Genomic DNA, 27,708 nt, shown 5'->3' on the forward strand with positions numbered 1-27,708 from the left:
ATGCTTATCCGGCCCGTGGGCCAGAAGTTCCCCACCCCTGCCAGGAACTCCACGGGTCTCTTAACATTCTAAACTTTGGTACTATCTAAATTCAAATGAGCATGTTTTAGTTTTGCAAACAGGAAAAAAACCTGATTTTTGTTTTACATTAAGGAAGCTGACAACAAATTATTTTGCTGAAAGAAAAATTTGCTACAACCTTCCTTATTGTATAGCTATTGATAGCTACTTCCAGTAAAATGAGGCAAAATATCCCTGTTTCCATAATTTTTTTTCATTTGGTTTATTTAGCAAACCAACATTTCCCACCTTCTTTTTCCAATCTGTGAAAAATTTAGTCTCTGATCTCTAAGAGGGGAAAACCATTTTGTAACGAGAAATATACCAGCTGAAAGTGAAATCTAAATATGATTATCTGCTTAGAAAATACCGTTTCATTTTATACAAAAAGGGTAACTTGGTTTCAGGATATAAGGTAATCAAGGGACAGGAAGAAATCACACAAAGGACCAATTCTAAAATGATCTCTGCACTTTTAATTTCTTAAAAAGTACGTTCACAGCACACTCCAAGAATGCCACGCATCAATGGTTTGCTGCTTTGTGTCAAACAGAGTATGTCAGAAAACAAAACAAAAAAGTTTTAAATGGTTAATGATAATAAAAATTAGTTCTCTGAAATTTCTGTAAAGCCAGTAATCACCATTTACATCTTTGTTTCAGAGTAGTAAACATTTCAGAAATATAATGAGTATCCACCCAAAACCACACTTCTCTGAAATGCAGTTAAAAGCTGTAACACAGAAACAAAAATAAATATTTTTCTAGAAACAACGTATCTGGCCTTTTAGAGTACTGTTAAAAGGGAAGTCTTCAAATGTAAATGATGTCCAGACTTACTTCCTATGACCAGACCGGAAGCTGGATCTGTAGTGGTAGGAGGAATGACGACCCTGCAGTCCCAACAAAGCCAGGTCCTTTTCCAGGGCACTGCTTGCTTTCTCAAAGTGCTGTCCTGCCGGTACTAACAACTACTAACAGTGAGGCTGGATGGTTCCAATTAGTGGGTTGATTTGGTATCTGAATTGTTTTCATATATATTTTCATCCTTTGATTATTTAATACTTCTCATTGGTTAGCTATGTTTCTCTCAAAATCAATAAATACAGTTTTAGTGAGATGTAAACTAAAATATGTCTCATTGACTTCATTAAAATACGTCAGACATGGTTAAGTCCGTCATTCCAGATAATGCATATTTCATTATAAATGTAGAACAGCCACACAGTGAGCTACATCCTAACCCTTTACCTAAATGTAGAAAAGCTAAAAAAGTGAAATTTAAAACTGTGGGTAATGAAGTTCTCTTATACTTATCTCTATGATGCCATTTCTTTGATATGAACATGGAAAAAATAGAATTCAGTCCATTTTCATGATGTATCAATAAAAAGTACATTGTTTGTATGTTTCCCGCAGTCATTCTGAAAACAAATTTCCATTAATAATATCCACTAAGGAGAAGAAATTTTCCTACAGAATCGTATTTGCAGTTTGGAAAAAGAATTGAGAAGGGCTAATTTAGGCCAATAAAATATTTGAGGAAAGACGCAACACAAAACCAGGAGGTGAAAAAACCAAGTAGGCTGTCATTAAGCTCCCCTGGGTAAACACATCTGTCCTGTCCCCTGTATCTGGAAGAGCTGGCTAAGTTTTTACAATTCTCATCAAAACATTTTATGCCATGAGTCCTGTAAAATTAGATCCACTTCAGCTAGACAACCTAGAGCTGTTAAAGAACTCTATTATCCTGTTCAGGTGAGAGGTAGTGACATTTTATTCTCTCGATGTTGAGCTAAACATTCCACACATCCGGCACGTGAGTGACAGGGGGAAGCAGAGAAGCACCAGTGTACACGCCTCCTCGTGTCTTGGCATGTCAGTCACCCATGACTCCGCTGGCTCTTGGCAGGCGCCAGTGACCGCCGCGTTACCGCCGAAAGCAGTGGGGACTGCTGCTATTCATCATACAGTACTGGAGGGCCCCCGTCATCTTTCAGAAATGAAGCCGCTTTCCTTCCGTTCTTCTGAACGTGGTCTTCATTCATCTTCTCCAAAGCTTCTATCTACAGAATGAACACATTGATCCACTTGTCAAATTCAAAGAAACCATACTTTAGATGGAGGCGGTACTTTTATTCTCTTAAAACAAGGTCACTTATTGATGCTGGCTTTGAATTAGAATTCCTGTGTGTATGTGTGTGTACATGTATGTTCATACACTCATGCCCGTTGTTGACTTGATTACATTAGGTGGGTCAGTTTAGGATCCCTTTCAAGCTAGCAATCAGAATCACGTATGTCTTAATGTGGACTCAACAAAGCTTTCCAGGAACAAGGACAGGAGATTCCAGCATTCACTCAGCAACAGTAACACCTGCTTCCTGGGCAGCTGTCTTGTGCTAGAGGCTGAACTGCACAGCTTTCTATTACCATGTTTCTCCTTTCTCCTCTGGCTTTAGTTGCCAGCACAGCTTGGCCAACCTCAAGTCCTATTTAGGAGTTTGAGAACAGACTCTGTAACTGTTCTCTGCTTTGGTAGCATGTTGGAAATAATTAGCTGCTACTTTTCTTTTTAGTTTCTGTTCAATTTTAAGAGGTCTTCTTTGGAGGAAGATTTTTTTTATGGTTCTGTTTGGATACTGTAATAACTGAGTATCTCTATGATTACGTCTAACTTTCTATGTTCAGTTAAGGGCAGGGATCATGTATTATTGCTTTTTTTTTTTTTTTTGCACCCAGAGAATTCTTCAATCCACTTGGTCATAAAATAGAGGAAATAAGAAATGTGTCACCTGTTCATCTTAACTAAACCAGAGAATCCCTTAACAAAGTGTTTTGCCATGTGTTTATCCTAAGTTGTAGGCCTGGTGAGGAAAACATCAGCAAAAACATCTCAAGAGAAGACAACTCTCGTTCTGTTTTTGGGGGAAGAGAGACCGCTCTGGGTGTCAGATATCTCCTCTATGTGAAGCCCTTCACCAGCAAGGGGAAAACAGCTGTGCATCACTTACCTCCGCTAGGAAATCCGCCTCATTATCTGCTGAGATGTTTAAGCCCGAAACAGCATTGAACAGTTCTCGTTCACTAAGTGCTTCCTTCACTCCTCCTTTCTGGAAAAACTGGTACAGAAATGGGAGGAAGTCAGCAGGAGGTGTTGGGAAGATTCTCTTATAAACTAAACACAGGGAATACGCGTGTATTCTCCTTCCACCATTTTTCAGCACTTGATTTTTCCACGTCAACTAACTATGCTAGCTTCAGTTTGCTTATCATTCTATTTGACACATCTCTCCTACCTTCTGGATTTAGTTCACCACACTTAACGTTTATGACTATAGAAATGAGTGGCATATACAGTAGTTCCCACTTATCTGTGTGAGATATGCCGAAGACCGTGGACAGTATTACGCTTTGTATATACTAAATTCTTTCACAATTTTTCATATGGTGAAGTTTAATTTAAAAATTAGGCACAGGAAAGAGATTAACAACTATTTAATAATAAAAAAGAACAATTTTAACAATAGACTGTAATAAATGTTATGTGAATGTGGCCTCTCAAAATCTTCCTGTCTTGTACTCACCCTTCTTCTTGTGATAATGTGAGGTGACACATGCCTACATGATGCGATGACGTGAGGTGAACGACACAGGCCTTGTAACGCAGCACTAGGCCACTCCGTAAAGGTTACCTGAACATGAGCACTTCCACACTGCAACAGTCAACCTGGTAACAGGCAGCTATTCGATGACTAACGGGGGGAAGCTGGACAAAGGAGTGATTGGTGTCCTAGGCAGGACAGGGTGAGATTTCACCAGACTATTCAGAAGCGTGTACAATTTAAAACTCATGAATTGTTTACTTCTAGAATTTTCCACTTCATATCTTTGGACTTAAATTGACTGTAGGCAACCGAAAGGATAAAGGAGGACTACTGTATAAAATTATTTGGCACTGCTTTGAAATGTGCAGATGCAATACACTAACTCCCAAGAACTAAAATTTTTTTTTTAACTTTTATTTAATGAATATAAATTTCCAAAGTATGGCTTATGGATTACAATGGCTTCCCCCCCATAACGTCCCTCCCACCCGCAACCCTCCCCTTTCCCACTCCCTCTCCCCTTCCATTCACATCAAGATTCATTTCCTATTCTCTTTATATACAGAAGATCAGTTTAGCATACATTAAGTAAAGATTTCAACAGTTTGCTCCCACACAGAAACATAAAGTGAAAAATAATAGATGATTTTTTAAATGATGATGAAATCAGATCAGACCTATTGTCATGTTTAATCCCAGTGAGAGTCAAGTTGGGAATTGGTAATTTTTTTTTTTTTTTACAGAAGATCAGTTTAGTATACATTAAGTAAAGATTTCAACAGTTTGCACCCCCATAGAAACACAAAGTGAAATATACTGTTTGAGTACTCGTTATAGTATTAAATCTCAAAGTATAGCACATTAAGGACAGAGATCCCACATGAGGAGTAAGTGCACAGTGACTCCTGTTGTTGACTTTACAAATTGACACTCCTGTTTATGGCATCAGTAATCTCCCTATGCACCAGTCATGAGTTTCCAAGGCTATGGAAGCCCCTTGAGTTCTCCGACTCTTATCTTGTTTAGACACGGTCATAGTCAAAGTGGAGGTTCTCTCCTCCCTTCAGAGAAAGGTACCTCCTTCTTTGAAGACCTGCCAAGAACTAAAATTTTCAAGTGGGTTTAGGGGTTATTTCCAATATGTGGTTATTGTATGCTTTAGAAAAATCCTTACTACCTCAATCTGTTGCTAACCATCCATTTGCTTAGAAACGGCAAACAAATGTGACCCAACTCTGTGCTTACTGAGTTTTACCTTCTCTTTACTCTCTCATAGTGGCGGTGAGCAGACACCATCCCACTAAGGAGACTGTCCTTTTCTCAGTGGTGATGACAATGGCATTAAGCATACAGGCTTACTGTGTACAGGCTGAGCATCCCTTATCCAGAACCTGGAACCAGAAGTGTTTTGGGTTGTTTTCAGTCTTTGGTATTTGCGTGCATATGTATCTTGGGGATGGGACAAAAGTCTAAACAGGAAATTCATTTATACTTTGTATATAATTTATACACAAAGCCTGAGGGTAATTTTATACAATAATTTGGTTCATCTAATTTTTGACTGCAACCTGATACATGAGGTCAGGTGTGGAGGTTTCCACTTATGCTATTATGTCAGCACTCGATGAGTTTCAGATGTAAGCACTTTGGATTTCAGATTTTTGGATTAGGAATGCTCACCCTGTATTAGCTTGTTAAAAGCACTGTTCAAGTTGCTTTAGTATTAGGTGTCAAAGGCAAAACTCCCTTGGAAAGTTTGCCCAAAATGTCAGACACAGAATCAAATTCTTGCTGAAAATGAACACTAATCTTTACTTCCTTATCCTAAAAATAGCCAGTATCCCTTCCTTCAGTGTCTAAGAGCATGTCTTCATACTTACCATAAGGGTGAGAGAAATATTTTGGGCCTGTTACATCTCACCAAAAAAAAGTACCGATTTGCATGCCTACCTGGGAGACATTCCTGCAGTCACGGAATAAGAACTCCAAGCCATGAGGGTGGGTTGGTTCTACGGACTGACTGACGTCGATCAACCAGACCTATTTAAATAGGGAACATACACCAATATATTTGCAATCAACAATTTACATGGAGAAATTTAATCCGAACATTAACAAAATGTGCTCCTCACCTTCCCGGCATGCCACAGCATGTTGTACTCACTGAGGTCAGCGTGTACAAGAGTACATTCATTATACAACTGCTGCATCAACTGTGAGGGGGAAAGGCAAAGATTTAGGAAATTAAGGAACAATCCTAATTTACCTACAAAACTAAAATGTTTAACTGCATCAGTGGTTTCCAAAAAGAAAAAACAAGGTTTAAAAACAGGACAGGGCTTTTACTGTTGTTGGTGTTTTAAGTGGAATGTGGGAACAGTGAGACAATGGAGATCAGCGCATGACCCTTACCCATAGGACAGCAAAGTCAGGAGGTCAATGGTCAGTCCTGGATTCCCACACTGGGTCTGTGGTCACTAACTAGAGGACCCTTGGTAAGACTTCCTTTTACGAAAGGACAAATGTCCTATTTAGATCTCTAGGGGGTTTATACAAGGGTACTTCAAAAAACTGGAAAGTGGAATTACAAGTTAAATTTGGGTGCAAACCCACATGGGAGACCAGGGAAGGCACCTGGCTCCAGGCTTCAGATCAGCGAGGTGCGCCGGCCACAGCAGCCACTGAGGGGTGAGCCAACAGAAAAGGAAGACCTTTCTCTCTGTCTATCTCTCACTGTCCACTCTGTCAAAAAAAAAAAAAAAAAAAAAAAAATTGGGTGCAAAGGGATTTTGAAATCCATGTAGCTTTTTCATGATATGCCTTTCCCATTAACTTTTTGAAGACCCCTCATACACCTCCCAGGTGAAAAGTACTTCCTGCCAGATATGGTACAAAGGAGCCAATTCTTTTAAATCAAGTGGCATTGTGTATTCGTTATTGATGGTGACTACTAGTCTTGTAGTAGAAATCAACATTAATGCATTTGCTGCCAGCCTTACAGAATTAACTAGGAAAGGTTCATCACTACTGCATCTCTTCCCTGGCCACCATGCTTCCCAAAGCAGCAAGAAAAATGGATTTGATTTTCCTTTCAGTGTTTTCCTATTGGACGTACAGAAAGATCAGTTCTCTGGTTATAGCTTAACAAACCAATCGTGACAACAATGTTCAATTAAAGCCACACAGAGAAATGATGACTGTCTTAGGAACAATTCCTTTCCTTTTCAAGATGTATCTATTTATTTAAAAGGCAGAGCAACAGTGAAAGAGAGAGAGAGAAAGAGAAAGGAAAGCGAGAGAAGATCTTCCATCACCCTTTGGTTTACTCCCCAAATGGCCACAATGGCTGGGGTTGACTGAGACCGAAGCCAGGAACACAAAACTCCATCCAAGTCTTCCATGTGGGTTGCAGGGGCCCAAGCACTTGGCTTGTCCCCACTGCTTTCCCAGGTGCATTAGGAGGGAGCTGGATCGGAAGTCGTGCATCCAGGACTCGATTCGGAGTTCCAATATGGGATGCTAGAGTCACAAGCTGGGGCTTAACCTGCTGCACCACAATGCCAGTCCCAGGAGCATTTTCTTAAGCTAAAAAGTCCTTAGATTGGATGCAACTGCTGTTCCAAGCATGACTAGCTTCCTTAAGATTCCTGTCTTCAACACCTGAACTATTTTCAATTCTCATCACCATTTTCTTATATACACTGAGACCAAATCTGAATCTGCTTCACTGTAATTTTCATCTCAACATCTTATATATATACATTTACAATATCTTATATATATACATTTAAAGATTTATTTATTTATTTGAAAGGAAGAGTTACAGAGAGGCAGAGACAAAGGCAGAGAGAGAGAAGTCTTCCACCCACTGGTTCACTTCCAAAATGGCCGCAACTGCCAGAGCTGCACCAATCCGAAGCCAGGAGCTTCTTACAGGTCTCCCACGCGGGTAAAGGGGCCCAAGGACTTGGACCATCTTCTACTGCTTTCCAAGGCCACAGCAGAGAGCTGGATCGGAAGTGGAGCAGCCGGGACTCGAACCAGCACCCATATGGGATGCCAGCACTGTAGGCGGCAGCTTTACCTGCTACACCACAGCGCCAGCAATATCTCATATATTGATATCTGATATCACAATAGATATGAGAGGTCTTCAAAAGTTCTTGTAAAATGCATATTTTGAAAAACTTGCACAGATTTCAATTTTTTTGTACCAAAAAAAACATTTTATTCTGTTTCCCATGAACTTTTTGATGCTCTCTCATATTTCCTTCACTGAGATCCATGCAAACAAACTAAGAAGGCACTATCCCTGCTAAATGTAGTAACAGTGATTCTATTTAATGAAGTTGAGATCTGTAGCTTTACGACCTATTGCATTCTCTTGTCCATAAGTCTGTTAAGTTTTTCAAAGCTACTCTAAAGACACACAAATATTGATAGAAAAAGACAACTCTTCAGTGTTAGCATTCCCTCACAAACTTCAGTCTGTTCTTACTACATCATTTTGAAATAGTACTATCTAAGAAGTTTTTTTTTTTTTTTTTTTAAGTTTACAAGAGGGGCAGGCATTTGGCCCAGCAGTTAAGCCACTGCTTGGGACACCCACATTCCATACTGGAGTGCCAAGATTCAAGTCCCACATTTGCTCTCCATTCCAGCTTCCTGCTAAAGTATACACATGAGGCAGCAGGTGATGGTCCAAGTACTTTGGTTCCTGCCACCAATGTGGAAGGCTCTGATTGAGATCCAGGCTCCTGGCTATGGCGTGGCCTGGCCCAGCCCTGGCTGTTGTGGGCATTTTAGAAGTGAACCAGCAAAGGAAAGAACTCATGCTCTCTGTTTCTCTGCCTTTCAAATAAACAAATAATAAAGAAATAAATTTTTTAAAAGTTTATAGGAACTTTTTAGAAGTTGGCACGTGAATGCTTTCAAAGGCACACTTACATGAAGAGTTTGGTAGTAAGCTTCTTTCATTTCTTCACTACTGAGCTTTACTTCTTTTAATTTAGGGGCTGGAACTTGGTCATGACCAATAAAAGACATAACTAAAATGTGTTTCTTGAGCAGTACAACTGTTGGACAAGGAATTCCAGCTTTCTGCATTCTATATAGAAAGAAATGAGAATGTAAAGATCAGGTGAAGAAAATACAGCATTTATTCAACAAATATTTAACCAGGGCTGTAAGGAACTGGCACTCTAATCTACCTGGCAATGTGGGGATACAAAGACAGTAAGACACAGCCTCTGCCCTGAAGCAACCCACGGGCTGGGTAGAAATGACCATCCATGAGGAGATAGGTACAGTGCCGATGCACGTCTCCTGCTGCAGAGGTATGAGTAGGAGTTATGGAATCACAGAGCACTCAAGAAGTCTTATTAGAAGGAGAGATGGGGAACAGGACTTAGCCAGATTAAGAGAGTGCCAGGAAATACATGGAGACATTCAAAAGCACAGTCTGGGGAATTCAGATTAACCCACAAAGCTAGGTGTGCAAATGGCAGGAAGCGTAATATAGGTTGAGGTTACAGAGACAGGCAAGCTTCATGTCACAAACGAGCTTTGAATTTAAACTAAAGACTATAGAAAGTTGTTGAAGAGTTTTAAAAAGGCAAAGGATGAGATCTCAGTAACAAAACAGAGATGATTCACTAGAACAGCAAGATTCACTAGAAAATGATTCTACTTGGAAGTTCTAAGCAGAATTATTTTGCAACTAATAAATATGGATAATTACTTTTGAAAGCAAACATCTTTACAAAAGAACAAATTAAGCTTTCAAAAGATTAAGATTATGGGAACAGTTATTAAGGAAAAGGGCTATTTCTTATTTTCTTGGTTGATAAAACAAATTCCTTAATAAGAAAATAAACTGCTTAGAGAATTGTGAAACAGGTCCAATAAATTAAATAAAAATAATTTGATTGGTAAGATGCTACCCCCACCAAACTAAGAAGTTAGATGTCATAAACTATATTTTTAGAAAAAGGGAAATCATTATATTAAGGCTAACTGGCAGCCAGAAACTTTATTTCTAGAGAAAGACAATTTAAAAGAGAATACTGAGGCATACAATAAAATGTCTTAAACAGAAAACACCTTGTTTTCCCTCAAACTTCACTGAGGAAAAGAAAAAGAAAATGGCTTTTTCATCTTAAAAGTATAACTCAGATAATATATATGGAAATGTTTCCTTATGAAAAGCCTCATTAAATGCTAACATTTTAAGGCCTTTCATTATTTCAATAAAAGAATTTAAAGGAAAGCATAGATTGGTTTTTGCCTGGCTAGTAGGCAAAAATACAATAAGGTAACTACCAAGATTGTTCCAGCACAATGATTTTGTTTACCTTGTGAGATTGTGCATTTCTTTTTCTGCCCACATGCGGATGATCTTACGTGGATTTAGTTTACTGAAGCGATCTTTAAACCTGAAATCATCTTTAATATATTTGTCACGATTCTTAAACTCATTAAGGGTTGTTTTAAATACCTTGATGGCACATTCTGTAGGAATAGCTTTACTATCTTCCTTTTCATCCTCCATGCTAAATAAGAAAAGAAAATCAAGTCAGTGCAAGTTGCCAGCTGACAGGTAAAACAATTCCAAAACAAATCAATAACACTACCTTCTCTCAAAGTGTCAAGTCTTGTTTTATTATTTTATTCCTTCAAGTTTTGGATCTTAACAAAACCTTACATTTTGGTTTTATTTTTGAAGTAAAACACACTTCACCTTGTAGCTGTCTCAAGGCATCAGCATTAACTGTTCTCTAGGGCAGAATGCTCTTCTACCTATCTTTGACACATCCTGGATGTGTCACCCGAATGCCACTTCAGAGAAGACTTCCTCATTTTACTCATCAGAACTATCACCATTCACTACAACACTGCCCTGTGTTAACTACTGGCACAGCACGTTATCCAGTAACTTACTGTTATCTTGGGGTGCGGGAGGGGGAAGCATACTCTATTAAAGCCGGGGCCTTCCTGTGCCCTTCACTGTATATCCTCCATACCCAGAAGAGGACCTGGTCCATGGTAGCTGCTCAAATATTTGGTGAGTGGATGAATTAGCTTTCACAGAGACAGATTACAGACTTTATACAAGGAAGCAAGTTCTAATAATCTAAAGACAGTATAAATTGAACAGGCTGGATTTTGCTATGATAAGCTCCCTCTCATTAGAACAGTTTAATGCAGTGGATAAGACATTGTCCAAATTACAACTGGGAAAATTCCTCTTTTGGAAGATTGATATGATATAGTCCAATTTATAAGACTGACCTTGGTCATTTTCCTACTAAGAAAAATTTTCCTGTTTCTTAGCAAAGTACATATGCCTTGGCCAAGTTTTTAAGGTTCTCCACACCAATTTCCACTGTGCTTCTACAGCTGTATTTTACTTCTTCTTCTTCTTTTTTTTTACAGGCAGAGTGGACAGCAAGAGAGACAGACAGACAGAAAGGTCTTCCTTTGCCGTTGGTTCACCCTCCAATCTCTATTTCTCCCTCCAATGCCTATTTCTAAAATCCAGGTTAAGACCTAACTTCATCCTGATGTTCTCCCTGAATGCGTCTGGCAATGCTTTGTTTCATTCTCTGTCCCTATCTTATCCAGGGCCTCACTTGTGTAACACACTATTATGTAATGGAGTAATTATTGGCTATAATGGTTCTAGCTGTAATGTTCTCCTCTCGACTACAGCATAAACTCTTAGAGTAAGCACAGCTTGTATTGTATTCCCTGCAAAACCTAGCACAAATTACTGTTCAAGTAACTGTTGATCACCTGGCCAACACAAGAGTGAGAAACCAGAAGAGCTTTGTGAGAGACAAAATTGAATTCTAAGCTCACCCCCAAGAACCCAAATCCCCTGCATAATCCTCTCCCTCTGAGTGTGGATAGGATAGCCACTGTCGGATTAGGTTACGTTGTGGCAACAGTGTTTGTGAGATTCAGTCTTCCCAGATTGCAAGAAGAGGCTCCTCCCCTGGCTTCCAAGTGAGCCAAGCCGCTGTGTGAAAGGGCCTGTGAAAAAGCCACATGGCAAGGAACTGTAGGGGCCAGAAATGACAGCAGCCTCCAGTTGACAGCCAACAAGAAAGTGGGAACCTCAGTCCTACAGTTGCAAGTAACTGTTTGGTGCCAAGGGAAGAGGACATAGAGCTGCAGAAAGGAATGTGACCCAGCCAATGCCGTCTGGTGAGATCCTGAGCAGAGAACACAGCTAACCAGGCCTGGACTTCCGGCTTGACTATGATAAAATATGGTATTCCTTCAAGATGCTAAATTTTGGTAATTTGTCACACAGCACAGAAAACCAACAAACTTTAGAGCGTGTACTTTCAGCTATGTATAACTCTTCAGTTTTGTTAACCTACAAATGCCAAAGTATCAATAACTATGTCAATTCTACCAGAAGGAAAGAGAACTTACTCCTTATAGCAAGGCAGCATTAAGTATAATGGAAAATGAACACAGGCAGTTGACAAAAAAAAAAAAAAAAAGCCAATAAAGCACTTGAAAAAATGCGCAATGTTAATCAATTAAATAAGTGCACCCCAAAATACAGATGTTAATATTAGTGTGAAAAGTGAAAGATTAACTATGATAATACCCAGCACTGATGAGGATGAGGGAACAGTTAAGCTCCTCAATGGGAAACCCGGCAATGCCTACTGACACTCAGCATGTGTACAACCTGCAGATTTGACAAGCTCACAGGAAAAATTGCATCTGCCCTATTGTTAAAAGAGAAACTCAAATTCAAGATTTTTGAAGGTCTTTGTTGTGACCTTCAAACATTAAAAAAAAAAATTTTTAGATAAACTTTTTTTTCTTTTTTTTTTTGACAGGCAGAGTGGACAGCAAGAGAGACAGACAGACAGAAAGGTCTTCCTTTTGCCGTTGGTTCACCCTCCAATGGCCGCCGCAGCCGGCGCGCTGCAGCCGGTGCACCGCGCTGATCCGATGGCAGGAGCCAGGTGCTTCTCTTGGTCTCCCATGGGGTGCAGGGCCCAAGCACTTGGGCCATCCTCCACTGCACTCCCTGGCCACAGCAGAGAGCTGGCCTGGAAGAGGGGCAACCGGGACAGAATCCGGCGTCCCGACCAGGACTAGAACCCGGTGTGCCGGCGCCGCAAGGCGGAGGATTAGCCTAGTGAGCAGCGGCGCTGGCCTAGATAAACTTTTAATATATATATAAAAAAAAAAAAAAATCAAGAAATTTCGCTTGCTACAGTACTCAGGCTCAGGGGCCTGAACTGTGTACAAAATCAGATATTCCCTATTCAATGAGGTCTTCCACTATTTAACAATGGGGAGAAATGCATAAGGTCTTTGGCCCAGTAATTTCATTGTTAGGAAAAAGGATATATTTGCCAAAGTACAGCAATATTTATGTAGAGGGATATTCCTGTATATTCCCTTTTGGAATGTACTTCTATTTAAAAACAGAGTGGTACAAACCAGCAATCTAGAAAGGTCTAAATTAGATGAACTGAGAAAACTAAGATTCCCAATATAGAGTGTAATCTCTTTTTGCATGAGCCAAGTAAACAACATATGCACAAAAATTTCTTTTCTCTGAAAAGGCCTCACTTCTCTGTTCCCTATGCCATTCTTCACTCACCTAAGTCCTGTGACAAAAGTCAGGTGGGTAAGATCTAAAATGGCTTACGATCTTTAAAAGACATTTCCTTAAATAATGTAAGCATTATTTGAAGGTACAATTTCTTAAAATAAGGATCAGACTTAAAAGGGAGGAATCAGTTACTGATCTAAACACATCTCCCTGAAGCCATGGTTTGAAAGACCACTGTAAAACTCAGGTTCAGATTCCATTGCACTTATAGATGTAGTATGATTACTAGAATGTAACAAATACAAAAAGACTGAAGGAGTCTACACAAAATCCTTAATGGCTACTTTCAGGTGGTAGAATGAGGGTGATCATGTCTTTCTTCCTACATTCCTAATTGTCCAGACTTTTCACAATAACACTCTTTAAATTACTCTGCTTGCCATGTAGTATTAACTGTGTCTTCTTCCCAAGCCATCAAGCTTGGGAAGAAGAACTAAGCTTTAGTTCTTATGACGGTATTGTATTGTGTTCATTTACCTCCCTCCATACGCATGGAAGACAACAGATTCCTTTCCTGTACTAATACAGCCAGTGATTGTCTCCAACATTCCAGAGTTGATCATTTTGTACATAAGTAAACGTGTCTTAGGATCGACTGCTTTTTCCTGTAAAAGATAAAGTGCTATAAGTGAAAATAATAGTTAATCATAAAATGTTTTCTGAGCCATTTCTAATCTCTAATATTCAAAATAAACATTTACTTTTTATTACTTAATTTACCTACATATACATAACAGGTTCCTAGAAGAGTGTTAACAAGATGAAATTAATTTCCATAAATGTAACTCTGATATCTTTGAAAGTGAGTATCTAAAAGAACATTACCACTCAGACACCTGAAGAGTGACATGAGATGAAGCACGGGGCCTCAGGACCTGGGGACCCGAGGGTTAGCTCAGAGACAGAAGGCTAGGAGCAGGGTCTGCTGATGATTCCAAGTTTGGGTCATAGGAATTAGGATTTCTTGAGGGGTGGGCCCAAGGGCTTGAGGTAGGGTGGGGAACCTTTTTTTCTACCAAGAGCCATTTGGATATTCATAACATAACTCACAGGCCACACAAAATCATCAACTTAAAAATCAGCCTGCTAAAAGTTTACTGAATTTCGAGTTTCACCTGCAGTTGCCTTGGCAGGGCCAGCTGGACATGGCCCATGGGTCAGATGTTGCCCCACCCCGGCTAAGGCAAAGGCACTTGACCAATGACCAAAGGGCAGGAGAGCCACTGAAGGACACTGCCTGGGGGGCAGCCTGGAGTTTCTGGGTGTTGATGTGGCACAAACTGGGCAAAAACAACTCAGGCGCAGTTTCCCACGCAGCCAGACCCACCCACAGCCTGCACTGGAGTGTCTAAGGATGAAGGTGTCCGTCAGCTGCGCCTCCACCTCACCCTTGGAGAGAAGCCAGTGTCTGCTCTCCTGCTGTGCTGCAAGACGCAGAAGGAGAAAACCCCCCAGAAGTCCAAGCTGGGGGAGAGATCAGCAGGAGCAGCCCTGTCCTCATAGCTCTTGGTGTGGCGTCCTAGCTTAGTCCCCTCCCTAAATGCAGAGACAAGTGGTAGGGACTGGGAGCAGGGAGCCTTAGGCCCCGCCAAGAGAGGCCTCTTCCCATAGCTGGAAGTGTACCATACATCCACAGCTGCCCTCTGAGTGGGACGCTGAAGTGGACCAAGCACAGGGGCAGCCCACGGTCCCAGGTAGTCTTGTGGCTCTGGTAATGTCTGGGACCAAACTTGGGGGCCCTAAGAGCAGTGCTCACGATTCTCTGACCTCTGGCACCTTTCCCTAAGCCCTAGTGCCCTTTCCCTTTGCTCCCCTAGAGAGAACCAATACAACTGCGGGAGGCAGCTCCCCTGCTATTCTCCAGGGCAACATGAGGGGACTGAAAGGTAAGGGGTTAATATTACTAGCTGCCCCCGATCCCAATTACAGCAATAAGCATGTCTCTCCATCTCTCTCCCAGGATTGTGGTCTGGACTGAATCCAGGTTCACAAGTAGACACCCTAGGGAGGCGGGGAGTGGACAAAGGAACACTTCGGGTGCCACAGAGACATGTACAGACGCTGTGACTCTCCATACAATGCTAAAACAAGAGAACCTCCTACTCCTTAACCCCTGACCACTTCCAGCTTCAGACCAGACCCCTTCCTCACCAGGTTAGGCATCCCCGGCACCTATCTGTGACTTCCCTGGCCCTTCTTTTGTCTTCTATAAAGACAGCACCTCTATTGGGGCCGGCGCTGTGGCATAGCGGGTAAAGCTGCCGCCTGCACTTGGGTGCTGGTTCAAGTCCTGGCTGCTACACTTCCGATCTAACTCTCTGCTATGGCCTGGGAAAGCAGTAGAAGATGGCCCAAGTGCTTGGGCTCCTGCACCCATGCGGGAGACCCAGAAGAAGCTCCTGGCTCCTGGCTTCGGATCGGCGCAGCTCCGGTTGTTGTGGCCAACTGGGGAGTGAACCAATGGATAGAAGACCACTCTCTCTCTGCCTCTCCTTCTCTCTGTGTAACTCTGACTTTTAAGTAAATAAATAAATCTTAAAAAAAAAAAAAAAAAAAAAGACAGGACCTCTGCAATACACAGATACTCTTGGAGACTGAAGACCACACTGTTTCCTGCCAGCCGTGAGCTGGGACCCAACTCCAAAGGGTTAGGGTTAGGGTGAGCTTGTTCTGCTCACCTCTATGTGGTTCCCACCCAGCCCTGCCCTCAGCCTTTTCAGGTGCTTTGCCTAGAACTTTTAGACTCTGCTGTTAGTCTAAAAAAACAGACTGTAGATTTAAAAAAAAATAAACAGATACTAACTTAGAATCTTACTCTAGGGCAGGCATTTGACACAGCAGTGAAGAGGTTACTTGAGATGCCCATATCCCATACTGGAGTGCCTAGGTCTGAGTCCCAGCTCTGCTTCCAAATCCAGTTTCCTACTAATGTGCACGATGGAAGACAGCAGTGATGGCTTAGTAGTTGAGCACCTGTCACCCAGGTTGGAGGCCCAGACTGAGTACTGGGCTCCTGGCTTTGGCCTGGCCCGTACCCAGCTCTAGAGCAATCCTGGGAGGTGAACCAGTAGATGGAATATCTCTCTTTCTCACTGCCTTTTAAAACAAATAATTTTTTTAAAAATCTTATTTATCACTTAAATAATTCTAACATTCAAAAAATTCTTTATTACTTTATGGAAAGGTTTATTAAATTAGTTTAGTCTCAAAATATGAAACACTATCTTCATTAATTAGAGACTGTTAGGTCAAATGTCAATAATACAGGAGTCTTCAAATTGAAAAGTTCACGAAAAATGCAAAACTTATGCAAGGATTTCAAATTTTTTTACACCAAAATACTTGTCCTTAATTCCATTTTCCATGAACTTTTTGAAGTGTCCTTGTATAAAAGGAAATAGTTTTTTAAAAAGATTTATTTATTTGAGAAAGTTGGGCGGGTGGGGGAGAGAGGGATAGAAAAAGAGACTTTCCATTAGCTGGTTCACTCCCCAAATGGCTGGGTCTGGGCCAGACTGAAACCAGGAGTCAGGAGCTTCACTCAGGTCTCCCATGTGGTGCAAGGGTCCAAGCACTGGGCCATTTCCTCTGTTTTTCCCAGGCACAGTAGCAGGGAGCTGGATTGGAAGTGGGGCAGCCAGGACTCTAACTAGCACTCATATGGGATGCCAGCATTGCGGCTTAACCTGTTATGCCACAGTGCTAGACCAAGGAATAATTTTTTTTAAAGCATCCAGCAACAGTCAGCTGCAATGGAAACCATAGTCTGATTTAGTTAAGGTCACTAAAATGTGAGTTTTCAATAAGTGGTTAAAAACCATTCTATTAAATCTGAAGAGTCAAATAGCAAAGTTGCTTGAGATGTATTTACGTATCTGAGACTTGAAAAGCTAAGCTCATAAGAAATATAAAACATGAAGTTTTGTTGCTCCCCACCACCCCCAAGCATGAAGTTTTCTAAGATGACTATTTCCATTAAAGAAAAAAAACCAAGTGTCCTTACTGCAGTAGAATGCTCCTTCTTCTCATGGAGACGGGCGCTTCGGCGCTCCTCTGAGTAGGCATGTTGTTTCAAAGCATTAAAAACATGGTTTGATAGTTTTAAATCCATTCCAATTCCATCTCCAACCTGAAACCCAGGTGCAAACTGCCAAAGGAAGAAGAATTAGAACCTGAATACTCTAAGGTAGGGACAGTTTTAACAAACAGCAACAATGAGAAGACTAGTTTTCACTTGGCTGACATACTATCAAAACAGAATCCACCGGGACTACAGAGAAAAGTAACTCTCGAATGGAAAGAGGAGTAACACTGTTTAAGAAATTACAGCCCAAAGGAAAGTGTTTTCTTTATGCACAGGAAACATTCAATTACACCTAAAACTAAGGTCTTTCAGCATACACTTTGTACTTCTCTTCTACATCAGCCAAAGACCATATCATTATATTGTGAAGCCTACAACAAAAGTTACTAAAGAAATACAGTTTCAAAATTATTTTTGGGGAATGGGTTAATAATTTTGGGGAATGGGTTACTATAGTAAACTATGCCCATCGCATCTATGACAATTATGTTTTACAGCTCAACAATCCAATAAGGCAGCTACTAGCCATATGTCTCCAGATTTAAGTTAATTAACATCAAAATTAAATTTAATATTCACTTTCTCAGTTGTACAACCAAATTTCAGGTACTCAGTAACAAATGTGGCTGCCATACTGGAAAGCACAGATAAAGAATATTTCCATTATCACAGCAGATTCTACTGAAAGCACTGCTCTAGAGACAGATTCGGCATATTTCTAGAAATGATATAACTTAATATTTATATAAAAAGAATTTGTACTCCAAAGCCAAAATGTTCTATATTAGCTATAATATTTATAAAAGTTAAAATGCTACTTTAAATACATACCTAGTTATATATGTATTTATTTGTATTTTATTTATGTGACAGGTAGAGAGAGAGTGTGTGCCCATCAGCTGATTCATCCTCCAAATGCTCAGAATAGCTGGGACTGGGCTGGGCTAAAGCTGGGAGCTAGGAATCCAATCCAGTTCTCTCCCGTGGGTGGCAACAGCTGCCTCCCAAGGACCCACTTAGCAGGAAGCTGCAGTCAGAAGCCAGAGCTAGGAACAAACCCAGGTACTCGAATGTGATATGCAGGAAACCTAACCCATGTCTTAACTGCTAGGCCAAATGCCTGTTCCTAGAATGTTAGTTTTTAAAGTTATATTTCATTTCTGATTTTGCGCAGTTCAGACACAAGATTAAAAAAAATTCAAAAAGTAAGAACAGAGGTAGGCACTGTGTCATAGCAGGTTAAGGTCACCACCTGCAACACCAGCATCCTATATGGGCACTGGATCAAGTCTTGGCTGATCCACTTCTGATCTTCTGATCCAGCTTTCTGCTAATGGCCTGGCAAAAACAGCAGAAGATGGTCCAAGTACTTGGGATCCTGTCACCCATGTGGGAGACCTAGATAAAGCTCCTGGCTTCAACTGGACCCATCCCTGGCTACTGTAGCCATCTGGGAAGTGGGCCAGCAGATAGAAGATCTCTATCCCTCTCTCTCTGTATTTCAAACAAATAAAAAAAAATCTTTAAAAAAGTTTTTTTTTTTTTTTAAGAACAAATGTTGCATGAGAACTATTTCTAAATTTTATAATCAATGTAAGCCAAACTAGTCTTTTTTTCTTTTAATATTGTATTATTTTGGGATACTTAATAGTGTTATTAGTGGCTGGGTTTTCAGGGCATTGCTATATGGTCCTGTAAAATATTTTTTAAAAGGAAGACAGATAATTTTAGAAATTTAAGATACTATATTTAGATTACTATTAAAACTTATTCAAACAAAAGTCTCAATTCAGAGGCAGATCTTTCCATAACTTACATTTTCCATTCTTGCTGTGTTCTTTCTCCCACACACTACTTCATCATGTTTGGTGGTGATGTCTTTTCCTTTTCCAATAAAACCCTTTTTGGGGGTAGGAACAGGTTTTGCTAAAGGTAAATAAAACAAACTAAGCATATAAAAATAGCAAAAGTTAAATTGTAGCATTCAACATTGTCTGAAAAGACATATGGATCTAATAAGAGTAAATGACCAGGTATGATTCAAAGATAACTAGAAAATGAAAAGGGTTCCCTGGAAAAATTCCCATGTTTAGTCCCCTGTCTTGCTCCCGGAAAACAGCGGCACTGATACCTGGTATGTAGGGATCATCACGAGTGTCCTGCCAGTCAACCTCATCTTCAGAGCTATCACTGTCTTCAAAGGGATGCACTTTTCGATAATTTTCAAAAGAAATAGAAACTTAAAGGCAAAAATAGTTGAAGCTTTATTTAGGAGCACAGAACAAGCACTTTCTACCACCCGAAGTCGTTGTCACAATAAGCTAAGAGTACCTTTGCTATCTCCATTGAATTTTTTTTCTTCACGCCTCAGCTGTGCATCATATTCTCTGTCAAATTCCATCTGTAGCATCTGCGCCAGCATTAGGTCACTGGAAGTGTCAATGTTTTCTCCAGATATAAATGGTCCGTCAACAACACTATTCAAAATAAGGTGATATAAACCGATATAATGTGTCTGTGCAGACAGAACCCATCAAATCAGAGTAGGATATGCATTTAAGTGTCAAATCTGTACTGAACAACGGGAAGGAAGTCTACAAACTATTTGCCTACACTTGCCTAGCCAGCCTCACGCCAAAAGCATGTCCCTTTAAGAGCACCAAGTAGCATTAAGAGAGCTAGAGCCTACCCTAAAACCCAATTGCGACCCCAAATGTATTTGTTCTGTGTTCTACTCAAGAAGAGACAAATATTTATGAAAATGACAAATTACAAACACTTGATTAAAACTATACCTCATCTAGTTCAATGCTGCATTAACATGAAATAACAAAACTCAAAAGAGAAACAGTGGTTTGTCCATGATAATACTGAAAACTAGGCACAGAGGACCCAAATTCAGGTATCAGTGCACTCCCACTATGGTATTCCTTCTACTGCACTGCTTTTCTAATGTATTTCCTAATCATCTGTCATGATAATCATGAATCAAGTCCTAAAACTTTGTAATAAGCTGCTAGGTGGAAGGATGTAAATTTTACTTACGCCACTTCAGGAAAAGCAGCAGCTTCTTCTTCTAACTGCAATTCTTTAGCCAACTGTTCACTCATGACATCAGCCAAAGAACAGGACATTGTATTTTGAGGAGTGGCCCATGGACACTATTAAAAAAAGAAAAAGAGCTAGCTAAATTGATAATAATGAAACAACTTGGAAATAAGGTTATTTTTGAGAAAGAAACTAGTTAAATCAGCCCCAAGTGAATGATAAGCTACTTGCAGAAATTACCTTAGACATGTAAATATCTCCCAGCTCAAATCTAATTGGGATAAGTACAACCACAACAGCCAAAAGTGCTTTCTGGAGTTGGCCCTGTGGCGTAGCAGGTTAAGGCGCTGCCTGCAATGCCAGTATCCCACATGGTACCGATTCAACTCCTGGCTTCTCCACTTCTGATCTGGGTCCCTAATAATGTACCTGGAAAGCACGGACAACGGCCCAAATACTTGGGCCCCTGTATCCATGTGGGAGACCCAGATGAAGATTCTGGCACCTGGCTTCAGCCAAGCCCAGCCCTGTTGTGGCCTTTTGGGGAGTAAACCAGCAGATGGAAGCTCTCTCTCTCTCTGTCTCTCTCTCTCTCTGTCTCTCCCTTTCAAATCAATAAAAGTGATTTCTAACTTGCTTGGTAGGTAAGTCCTTACAGCTGAGGTCAAGTACCAGTGTATCACCCCACTAGCCAGTAAGTTTAAATAACTCCCTTTGTTCCAACTTCTTGCTCACCTAGCAACCTTCTGCTTATAATGTGGCTTCCTCAGTAGATTTTCTTACAACAGACTGTACTAAACAGCACAATCCAAAACCCACTTACAAGTTATGCCTCACTTTAATTTAAATATTTAGTCTTTTAAGCATAACAGTGTCAGTCTCTCTCAAGACATCATGGTATATGGAAAGGCAAAAACAAGAAAACAAAATTATATTTTTGAACTCTAGAAGCTGAGAAACAGCCTCTTGAAACAGTACATATGGAAAAGTAATATCCTGTAAGGGTCCTCTTGAGCAGTCGGCCATCTAGTTGGTCTTCCTCAGTAACAACACTGCCTCAGCCTTCTTGAAATTAAACTCCAGATTTACCTCACAATTTTCCTGATTCCTAACTAACCTTTCTGCTTGCAATCTTGCTTGTTTCAGTTCTCTGTAAAACACAATAGCTTTTCTTAAATGCAAATTTGATAGGCTTAGTTTCCTTATTTAAATCTTTTATTTTTTCTTTTAGAAATGTCAAGTGATTTTTTCTTTTCCTTTATTTATTAAAGATCCCCTTTTCATTTATTTGAAAAGCAGAGTCACAGAGAGGGAGAAGCAGAAAGAAAAAGAAAGAGACATCAGCCATCTGCTGGTTCACACCCCAGATGGCCACAATGGCCAGGGCTGGGCCAGGCCAAAGCCAGGAGCATGGAGCTTCCCCTGGGTCTCCCACATGGGCGCAGAGACCCAAGCACTTGGGCCATCTTGCATTGTTTTCCCAGGTGCATTAGTAGGGAGCTGGATTGAAAGTGGAGCAGCTGGGACTCTAATTGGCACCCGTAAAGGATGCTGGCATCGCAGGTGGAGGCTTAACATGTCACAGTGTCAGCCCCTGACTTTTTCTTTTTGAAAAAGATTTGTTTATTTGAAAGGCAGAATGACAGGGAAAAACAGAAAGAGAATGATGTTTCATCTGCTGGCTCACTTTCCAGATGACTACAACAGCTAGCGTTGGTCCAGGCCAAAGCCAGGAGCCTGAGACTCAATCCAGGTCTCCCAGGTGGGTGGCAAGGCCCTAGCACTGGGGGCATCTTCTAGTGCTTTCCCAGGCACATTAGCAGGGAGCTGGATCGGAAGCAGAACAGCCTGGACTCTAGCCAGATTTCACATGGGATGCTGGTGTCACAGGTGCAGGCTTAACCCACTGTGTCACAATGCCAGCTCCATATAGTTAATTGTCCTACTGCCCCCCCTCCCTTTTTTTTTAAGATTTCTTTTATTTACTTGAAAGACACAGAGAAAGAGGGAGAGACAGTGATCTATCCACTGGTTCACTTCCCAGATGGCCACATGGCCAGGGCTGGGCCAGACCAAAGCCAGGAGCCTGGAGCTTCATCCAGGTGGATGCAGGGGCCCAAGCACTTGGACTAACCTCTCCCAGGCACAATTAGCAGGGACTCAAACCAGCACCCAACACCAACCCCCCACTGCCTTTAGATAAAACCCAAACTCATTCCTTACTCTACTACTATTGAGTATCTGAAACAGACTGCAGCACAGCATGGGATCTATATTAGCCACAAACCTGAGTGTAGTTGGCCTAGGCCATCTAGCTGCTCTAAGGGCCTATTGGTGTAATTCTTGGAGACAACTGGGCAACTGACCCTTGTTTAGTTCCATGTCATTTAGGCCTGGGAATTTACTTGGCACTGGCTGTAAGGGTGGGGTATCTAAGGGCTAAACTATAACTACATTTATGCCTGGGTGAATTAGAGTCAGGTTTTTCCTAGTCTCACTTGGAGTAAAAACATGCACCTACCTACAACAGCCTAGGGCAGAACCGTTCCAGCCTTATGAAAGGCCAGACTCAGAGAAAACAGGAAGGCTTCCTGAAGGTCTGAAGTAACCTCCATTCACTCAGAGCTAACGAGCCACTGAACACTCTACTGCTGAGGATTTTTAGGCCTGGCATCTTGATGCTCTCTGTAATCCAGACAGCAGAGCTAATCTCTGGCCATGCAACTTCCTTCTGTATCCACCAGTACAAGATAATGGCTGTGGCAGAGCCTACAAAGACTTGTCTGATCAGTTTCAAAGATCAGGTTCCAAAAGGCAGATGACTCTTCTCTAAGAATTCTTAACTATATATGGCAATGACTAATAGTGTAACAGACAACATTTAAACATTCAATATATTTGTATCACTTGACTAAATCTACATAACTTCCATAGATTATTTAAATCATACAATAATAAGGTAGGTACAATATCATCCCCATTTTTACATTTAGAAACAGACACGGAAAGATTTTGTTTTTAACCCAAGATTACACTGTTGATGAACTTGAGCAAGGTAACAGGACTCTATGGCTGCACTCTCAGGTACCAGTGAGTGTATGTAGTGGAATCCTCTGTCATCTTGTTACTTCTTGGTAAATTAAACACTTTATTAAATGCTACAATAGGAGCCGGTATTGTGGTAGAACGGATAAAGCCACTGCCTGCAATGCTGGCATCCCATATGGGCGATAGTTTGAGTCCCAGCTGCTCCACTTTTGATCCAGCTCTCTGCTAATGTGCCTGGGAAAGCAGTAGGCAATGGTCCAAGTGCTTGGGACCTTGCACCAATGTAGGAGACCTGGAAAAAGCTCCGGGCTCCTGGCTTCAGCCTGGCCCCGCTCCAGCTGTTGTGGCCATTTGGGGAGTGAACCAGCAGATGGAAGATCTCTCCCTCGGTCTCCCCACTTCTCTCTCTGAAACTCTGCCTTTCAAGTAAACACAATAAATCTTTTTTTAAAATGCTAAAATAATAATAATAAATCTAAGGTGATGGGGCAGTGGGAAGGGAGAACTCCATAATCTTTCTATTCTAAGTACACAAAGTCCCTTCCTGATAGTCTCAGAAATATAACCCTCCCAGAGCATCAAGACCCGCTGGGAAACGCCACACAATTCCTTCCAGTTATTTAGTCTGACTTCAAAGGATATCCATCACACCCATAACAAGTTTTCTGATTCTTTTTTCCTGTTGCTAAAGAACCTTAAAGAAAGTCCATTTCCCTCTCCTCTGGGAAACTGTCACTGGTAAACTGTATTCTTGGGGTTCTTCTTTGCTAACACATTCTCCCACACCTAGCTGGCTACAACAGGAACTTAACCCCCTTTCCATACAGTTCCTAAAGATGTGCCCCTAACTGCCTGTCCCACTTTTTATAAAAAGTTTTAGGCACAAGCAATGTGGCACATCAGGTTAAGCTGGCACCCACATCCCACACCATGGTGAATGGGATCGAGTCCCACCTCCACTTCGGATCCAGCTCCCTGCTAATGCACCTAGCAGGCAGCAGATGAGGCCTAAATACTTGAGTACCTGCCACCGACATGGGAGACCTGGGTGGAGTTCCAGGCTCCCAGCTTCAGCCTGGCCCAGCCCTGGCTGTTGTAGGTGTCTGGGGAATGAACCAGCAGATGGAACTTCTCTCTACCCTTACCCCATCTGATTCTCTGTCTCTTGTCACTTTTACCTTTCAAATAAACTTAAAAATAAGAAAACAGAAAAAAGGTTTTACTGAAAACCATTATAGGGAAAGAATCAAGTAAAATAAGAAATAGCAAATATAAAAGAGGTACATAATAGCCAAAATGCAATCTTCTCTTCAAAGTCCAAAGAACCAACCTACAGAAAGGTCCCTTTTCTAATCATGAAGCTAGAAGATAAAATCTAGATGTAATATTTGAGTCATTTTACATGTCCAGACAACCTATTAAAAATTAGAATATTTTCTATTTACAGAAAAATTGAAAAATCTCAAAATATCCCATACCACTTCCCCTACTATTAATATCTTGCATTAATACCGTATACCTGTCACAAGTAACAAACCTACATTACTACTATTAACCAAAGCCCATATGTTATCCTGATTTCCTGAGTTTTCCCCTAGTGTCCTTTTCTATTCAGAATTCCGACCAGGACACCGTGTTACATTCACTGCCATATCTCCTTAAACTTCTCTTGGGGATGAGTGTGGCCTGGCAGTGAGGACTCCTGCTCTCATACTGAAGTGTGTAGGCTCCATGCTCAGCTCTGCTCCTGACTTCAGCTTTCTGTTGATGCATTCGCTGGGAGGCCGTGGTGATGGATCAAGTAATCAGGTTCCTGTCACCCATGTGGGAGAGCTGGATTGAGTTCCCGGCTCTGGGCTTTGGCCTGACTCAGCCCCAATCATTGTGGCATCTGGGGAGTAAACCAGTGGATGGGATATCTATCTCCCTCTCTCCTTCTCAATTTTTAAAAAAAATTCCTCTTGGCTGTGAGTTTCTCAGACTTTGTTTCCAATAACCTTGACCATTTTGAGGAGTACCGTTTATCCATGTTTTAGGTTGTTTCTTCACTTTTACCTACACTTTGCCACTCCTCCCTTTTTGGAATATCTTCCCAAATTATTTTTCCATAATAGCAGTTCAGCATTGTGTAACTGGCAATCTGGGACACTGGGAGAGGAGTCCACGTGCTCAAAATGTTCATAATTTGTACCAAGACATTTTCTTTTTTTTAACTCTCATTCTCTCAAAAGTATGGTGCTTTCAGTGGATGACATCACTACCCTCAGGAGGAATGGAACGTGTGCCTTGTGTATTCTTGTGTTTTCTAAAGCTCTAAATTTAGAAAATAAATGCATTTATTTTTAAAAGATTTATTTACTTATTTGAAAGAGCTACACAGAGAGAGGAGAGGCAGAGAGAGAGAGAGAGAGAGAGAGAGAGAGAAAGAAAGATAAGTCTTCCATCTGCTGGTTCACTCCCCAATTGGCTGCAATGGCCAGAGCTGCACCAATCTGAAGCCAGGAGCCAGGAGCCTCCTCCGGGTCCCCCACGTGGGTGGGGGTGAGTTGGGCCATCCTCTACCGCCCTCCCAGGCCATAGCAGAGAGCTGGATCAGAAGTGGAGCAGCGGGTCTCAAACTGGTGCCCATATGGGATACCAGCACTGCAGGTGAGGGGGCTTTACCCTAAGCCACAGCGCTAGCTCCATAAATGCATATTTTTAAAAAGGTCTTTTACTTGTTTCTAAAAATTCATCTTTTTTCAATTCACTTGAAAAGCAAAGTGACAAGAGAGAGACAAAAAGAGATCCACCATCTGCTGGCTCAATCCTCAGATTCCCACAACAGCCAGGGCTGGGTCAGGCCAAAGGAAGGAATCTAGAATTCAAACTGAGTCTGTGGCAGAGTGGCAGGAATCTAACTATTTGAATCACGACCTGCTGCCTCCCGGTACACATTAGTGAGAATCTGGAATCAGAAAGAGCCAGAACTCAAGCCCCGACACTCAAATAAGGGACGCAGGAGCCCCAAGCAGCCTCTTTAACCATTGCCCCAAACACCTCCCCTATAAATGTACATTTTAGAGCTTGTTCTCAGTACTTCATTATACCTGCTATAATCTACATATCTATAAGGATGTACTTTCTATGTCTATTTCAAGTGTAATACAGCAGACTGAATGGAAACAGGAGATGGAAGAATCTAGCTATCTTCTGTTAAGCCCCACACACAAGAGATTTGCAAAAATGTAACACAATAATATTCAGTAATTTTTTTGCTTTGGAAAAACATTTTAATATAAAAATGTAATCTATATTAATATAATTAATTTTTAAATGACAGGGTTCAGCCGGCGCCGCAGCTCACTAGGCTAATCCTCCGCCTTGCAGCGCCGCACACCGGGTTCTAGTCCCGGTTGGGGCGCCGGATTCTGTCCCGGTTGCCCCTCTTCCAGGCCAGCTCTCTGCTGTGGCCAGGGAGTGCAGTGGAGGATGGCCCAGGTGCTTGGGCCCTGCACCCCATGGGAGACCAGGAGAAGCACCTGGCTCCTGCCATCGGATCAGTGCGGTGCGCCGGCCGCAGCGTGCCAACCGCGGGGGCCATTGGAGGGTGAACCAACGGCAAAAGGAAGACCTTTCTGTCTGTCTGTCTCTCTCACTGTCCACTCTGCCTGTCAAAAAAAATAAAAAGAAAAAAAGAAAAAAAAAAGAAAAAAAATGACAGGGTTCAAGTTTTCAGTTTTAGTTTCTAATACGATAAATATCAAAAGATACAACCAAAGAAAAGCTGAAGTTCCTTAGAGTCCTCGGTGATTGTTAAGAGTAAAGACGTCCTGATAATGACTAGTCTTTAACATTCTTCCTATTTTTTCAAAATCCCCTTCAATCTCCACCTCCCCCCCCAGGAGGTCTGAGAAGGAGAGGAGAGACACTTGTGCCTACTTCACACCTCTGCTGAAGTACACTTCAGAATGACTCACACAAGGTATTTTATAATAGGGTTAGTTTTGTGAGTGAAATATGCTTTGAGGTTAGAATGGGATTCTGAGCAAAGTTTGTCTCCTTTGACATTTTTTACCAGCCATGGTGCACACTTAACTGGAGGAATTTAATATGTAAATATTTATTAGTCTCTGTCTACTGATTTTTTTCCTTTAAGGTCTCCTGATCTTGACTTTATAAATAAAGCCTCAGCATACACACACACACACACACACACACACACCAAAAAAA

At 41.2% G+C, this 27,708-nt stretch overlaps 1 protein-coding gene across 1 annotated transcript in view; it reads right to left on the reverse strand.

Annotated features, from left to right (window-relative positions):
• Positions 1-516: 516 nt before the first annotated feature.
• RIOK3 (RIO kinase 3) overlaps positions 517-27,708 on the reverse strand; it is a 28,637-nt gene continuing 1,445 nt past the window's right edge. Inside the window, exons 2-13 of the mRNA XM_002713456.5 lie at positions 20,446-20,561; positions 19,732-19,877; positions 19,532-19,639; positions 19,217-19,326; positions 17,320-17,463; positions 13,794-13,921; positions 10,021-10,218; positions 8,615-8,774; positions 5,800-5,880; positions 5,618-5,707; positions 3,074-3,181; positions 517-2,125 (exon numbers count right to left, since the gene is read on the reverse strand). Of these exons, the coding sequence (XP_002713502.2) occupies positions 2,018-2,125; positions 3,074-3,181; positions 5,618-5,707; positions 5,800-5,880; positions 8,615-8,774; positions 10,021-10,218; positions 13,794-13,921; positions 17,320-17,463; positions 19,217-19,326; positions 19,532-19,639; positions 19,732-19,877; positions 20,446-20,561 (1,497 nt within the window). The 3' untranslated portion in view covers positions 517-2,017. The remainder of the gene's footprint in view (positions 2,126-3,073; positions 3,182-5,617; positions 5,708-5,799; positions 5,881-8,614; positions 8,775-10,020; positions 10,219-13,793; positions 13,922-17,319; positions 17,464-19,216; positions 19,327-19,531; positions 19,640-19,731; positions 19,878-20,445; positions 20,562-27,708) is intronic.

The sequence above is a fragment of the Oryctolagus cuniculus genome, chromosome 10 (genome assembly GCF_964237555.1).
Source record: "Oryctolagus cuniculus chromosome 10, mOryCun1.1, whole genome shotgun sequence".
Lineage (NCBI taxonomy): Eukaryota > Metazoa > Chordata > Mammalia > Lagomorpha > Leporidae > Oryctolagus > Oryctolagus cuniculus.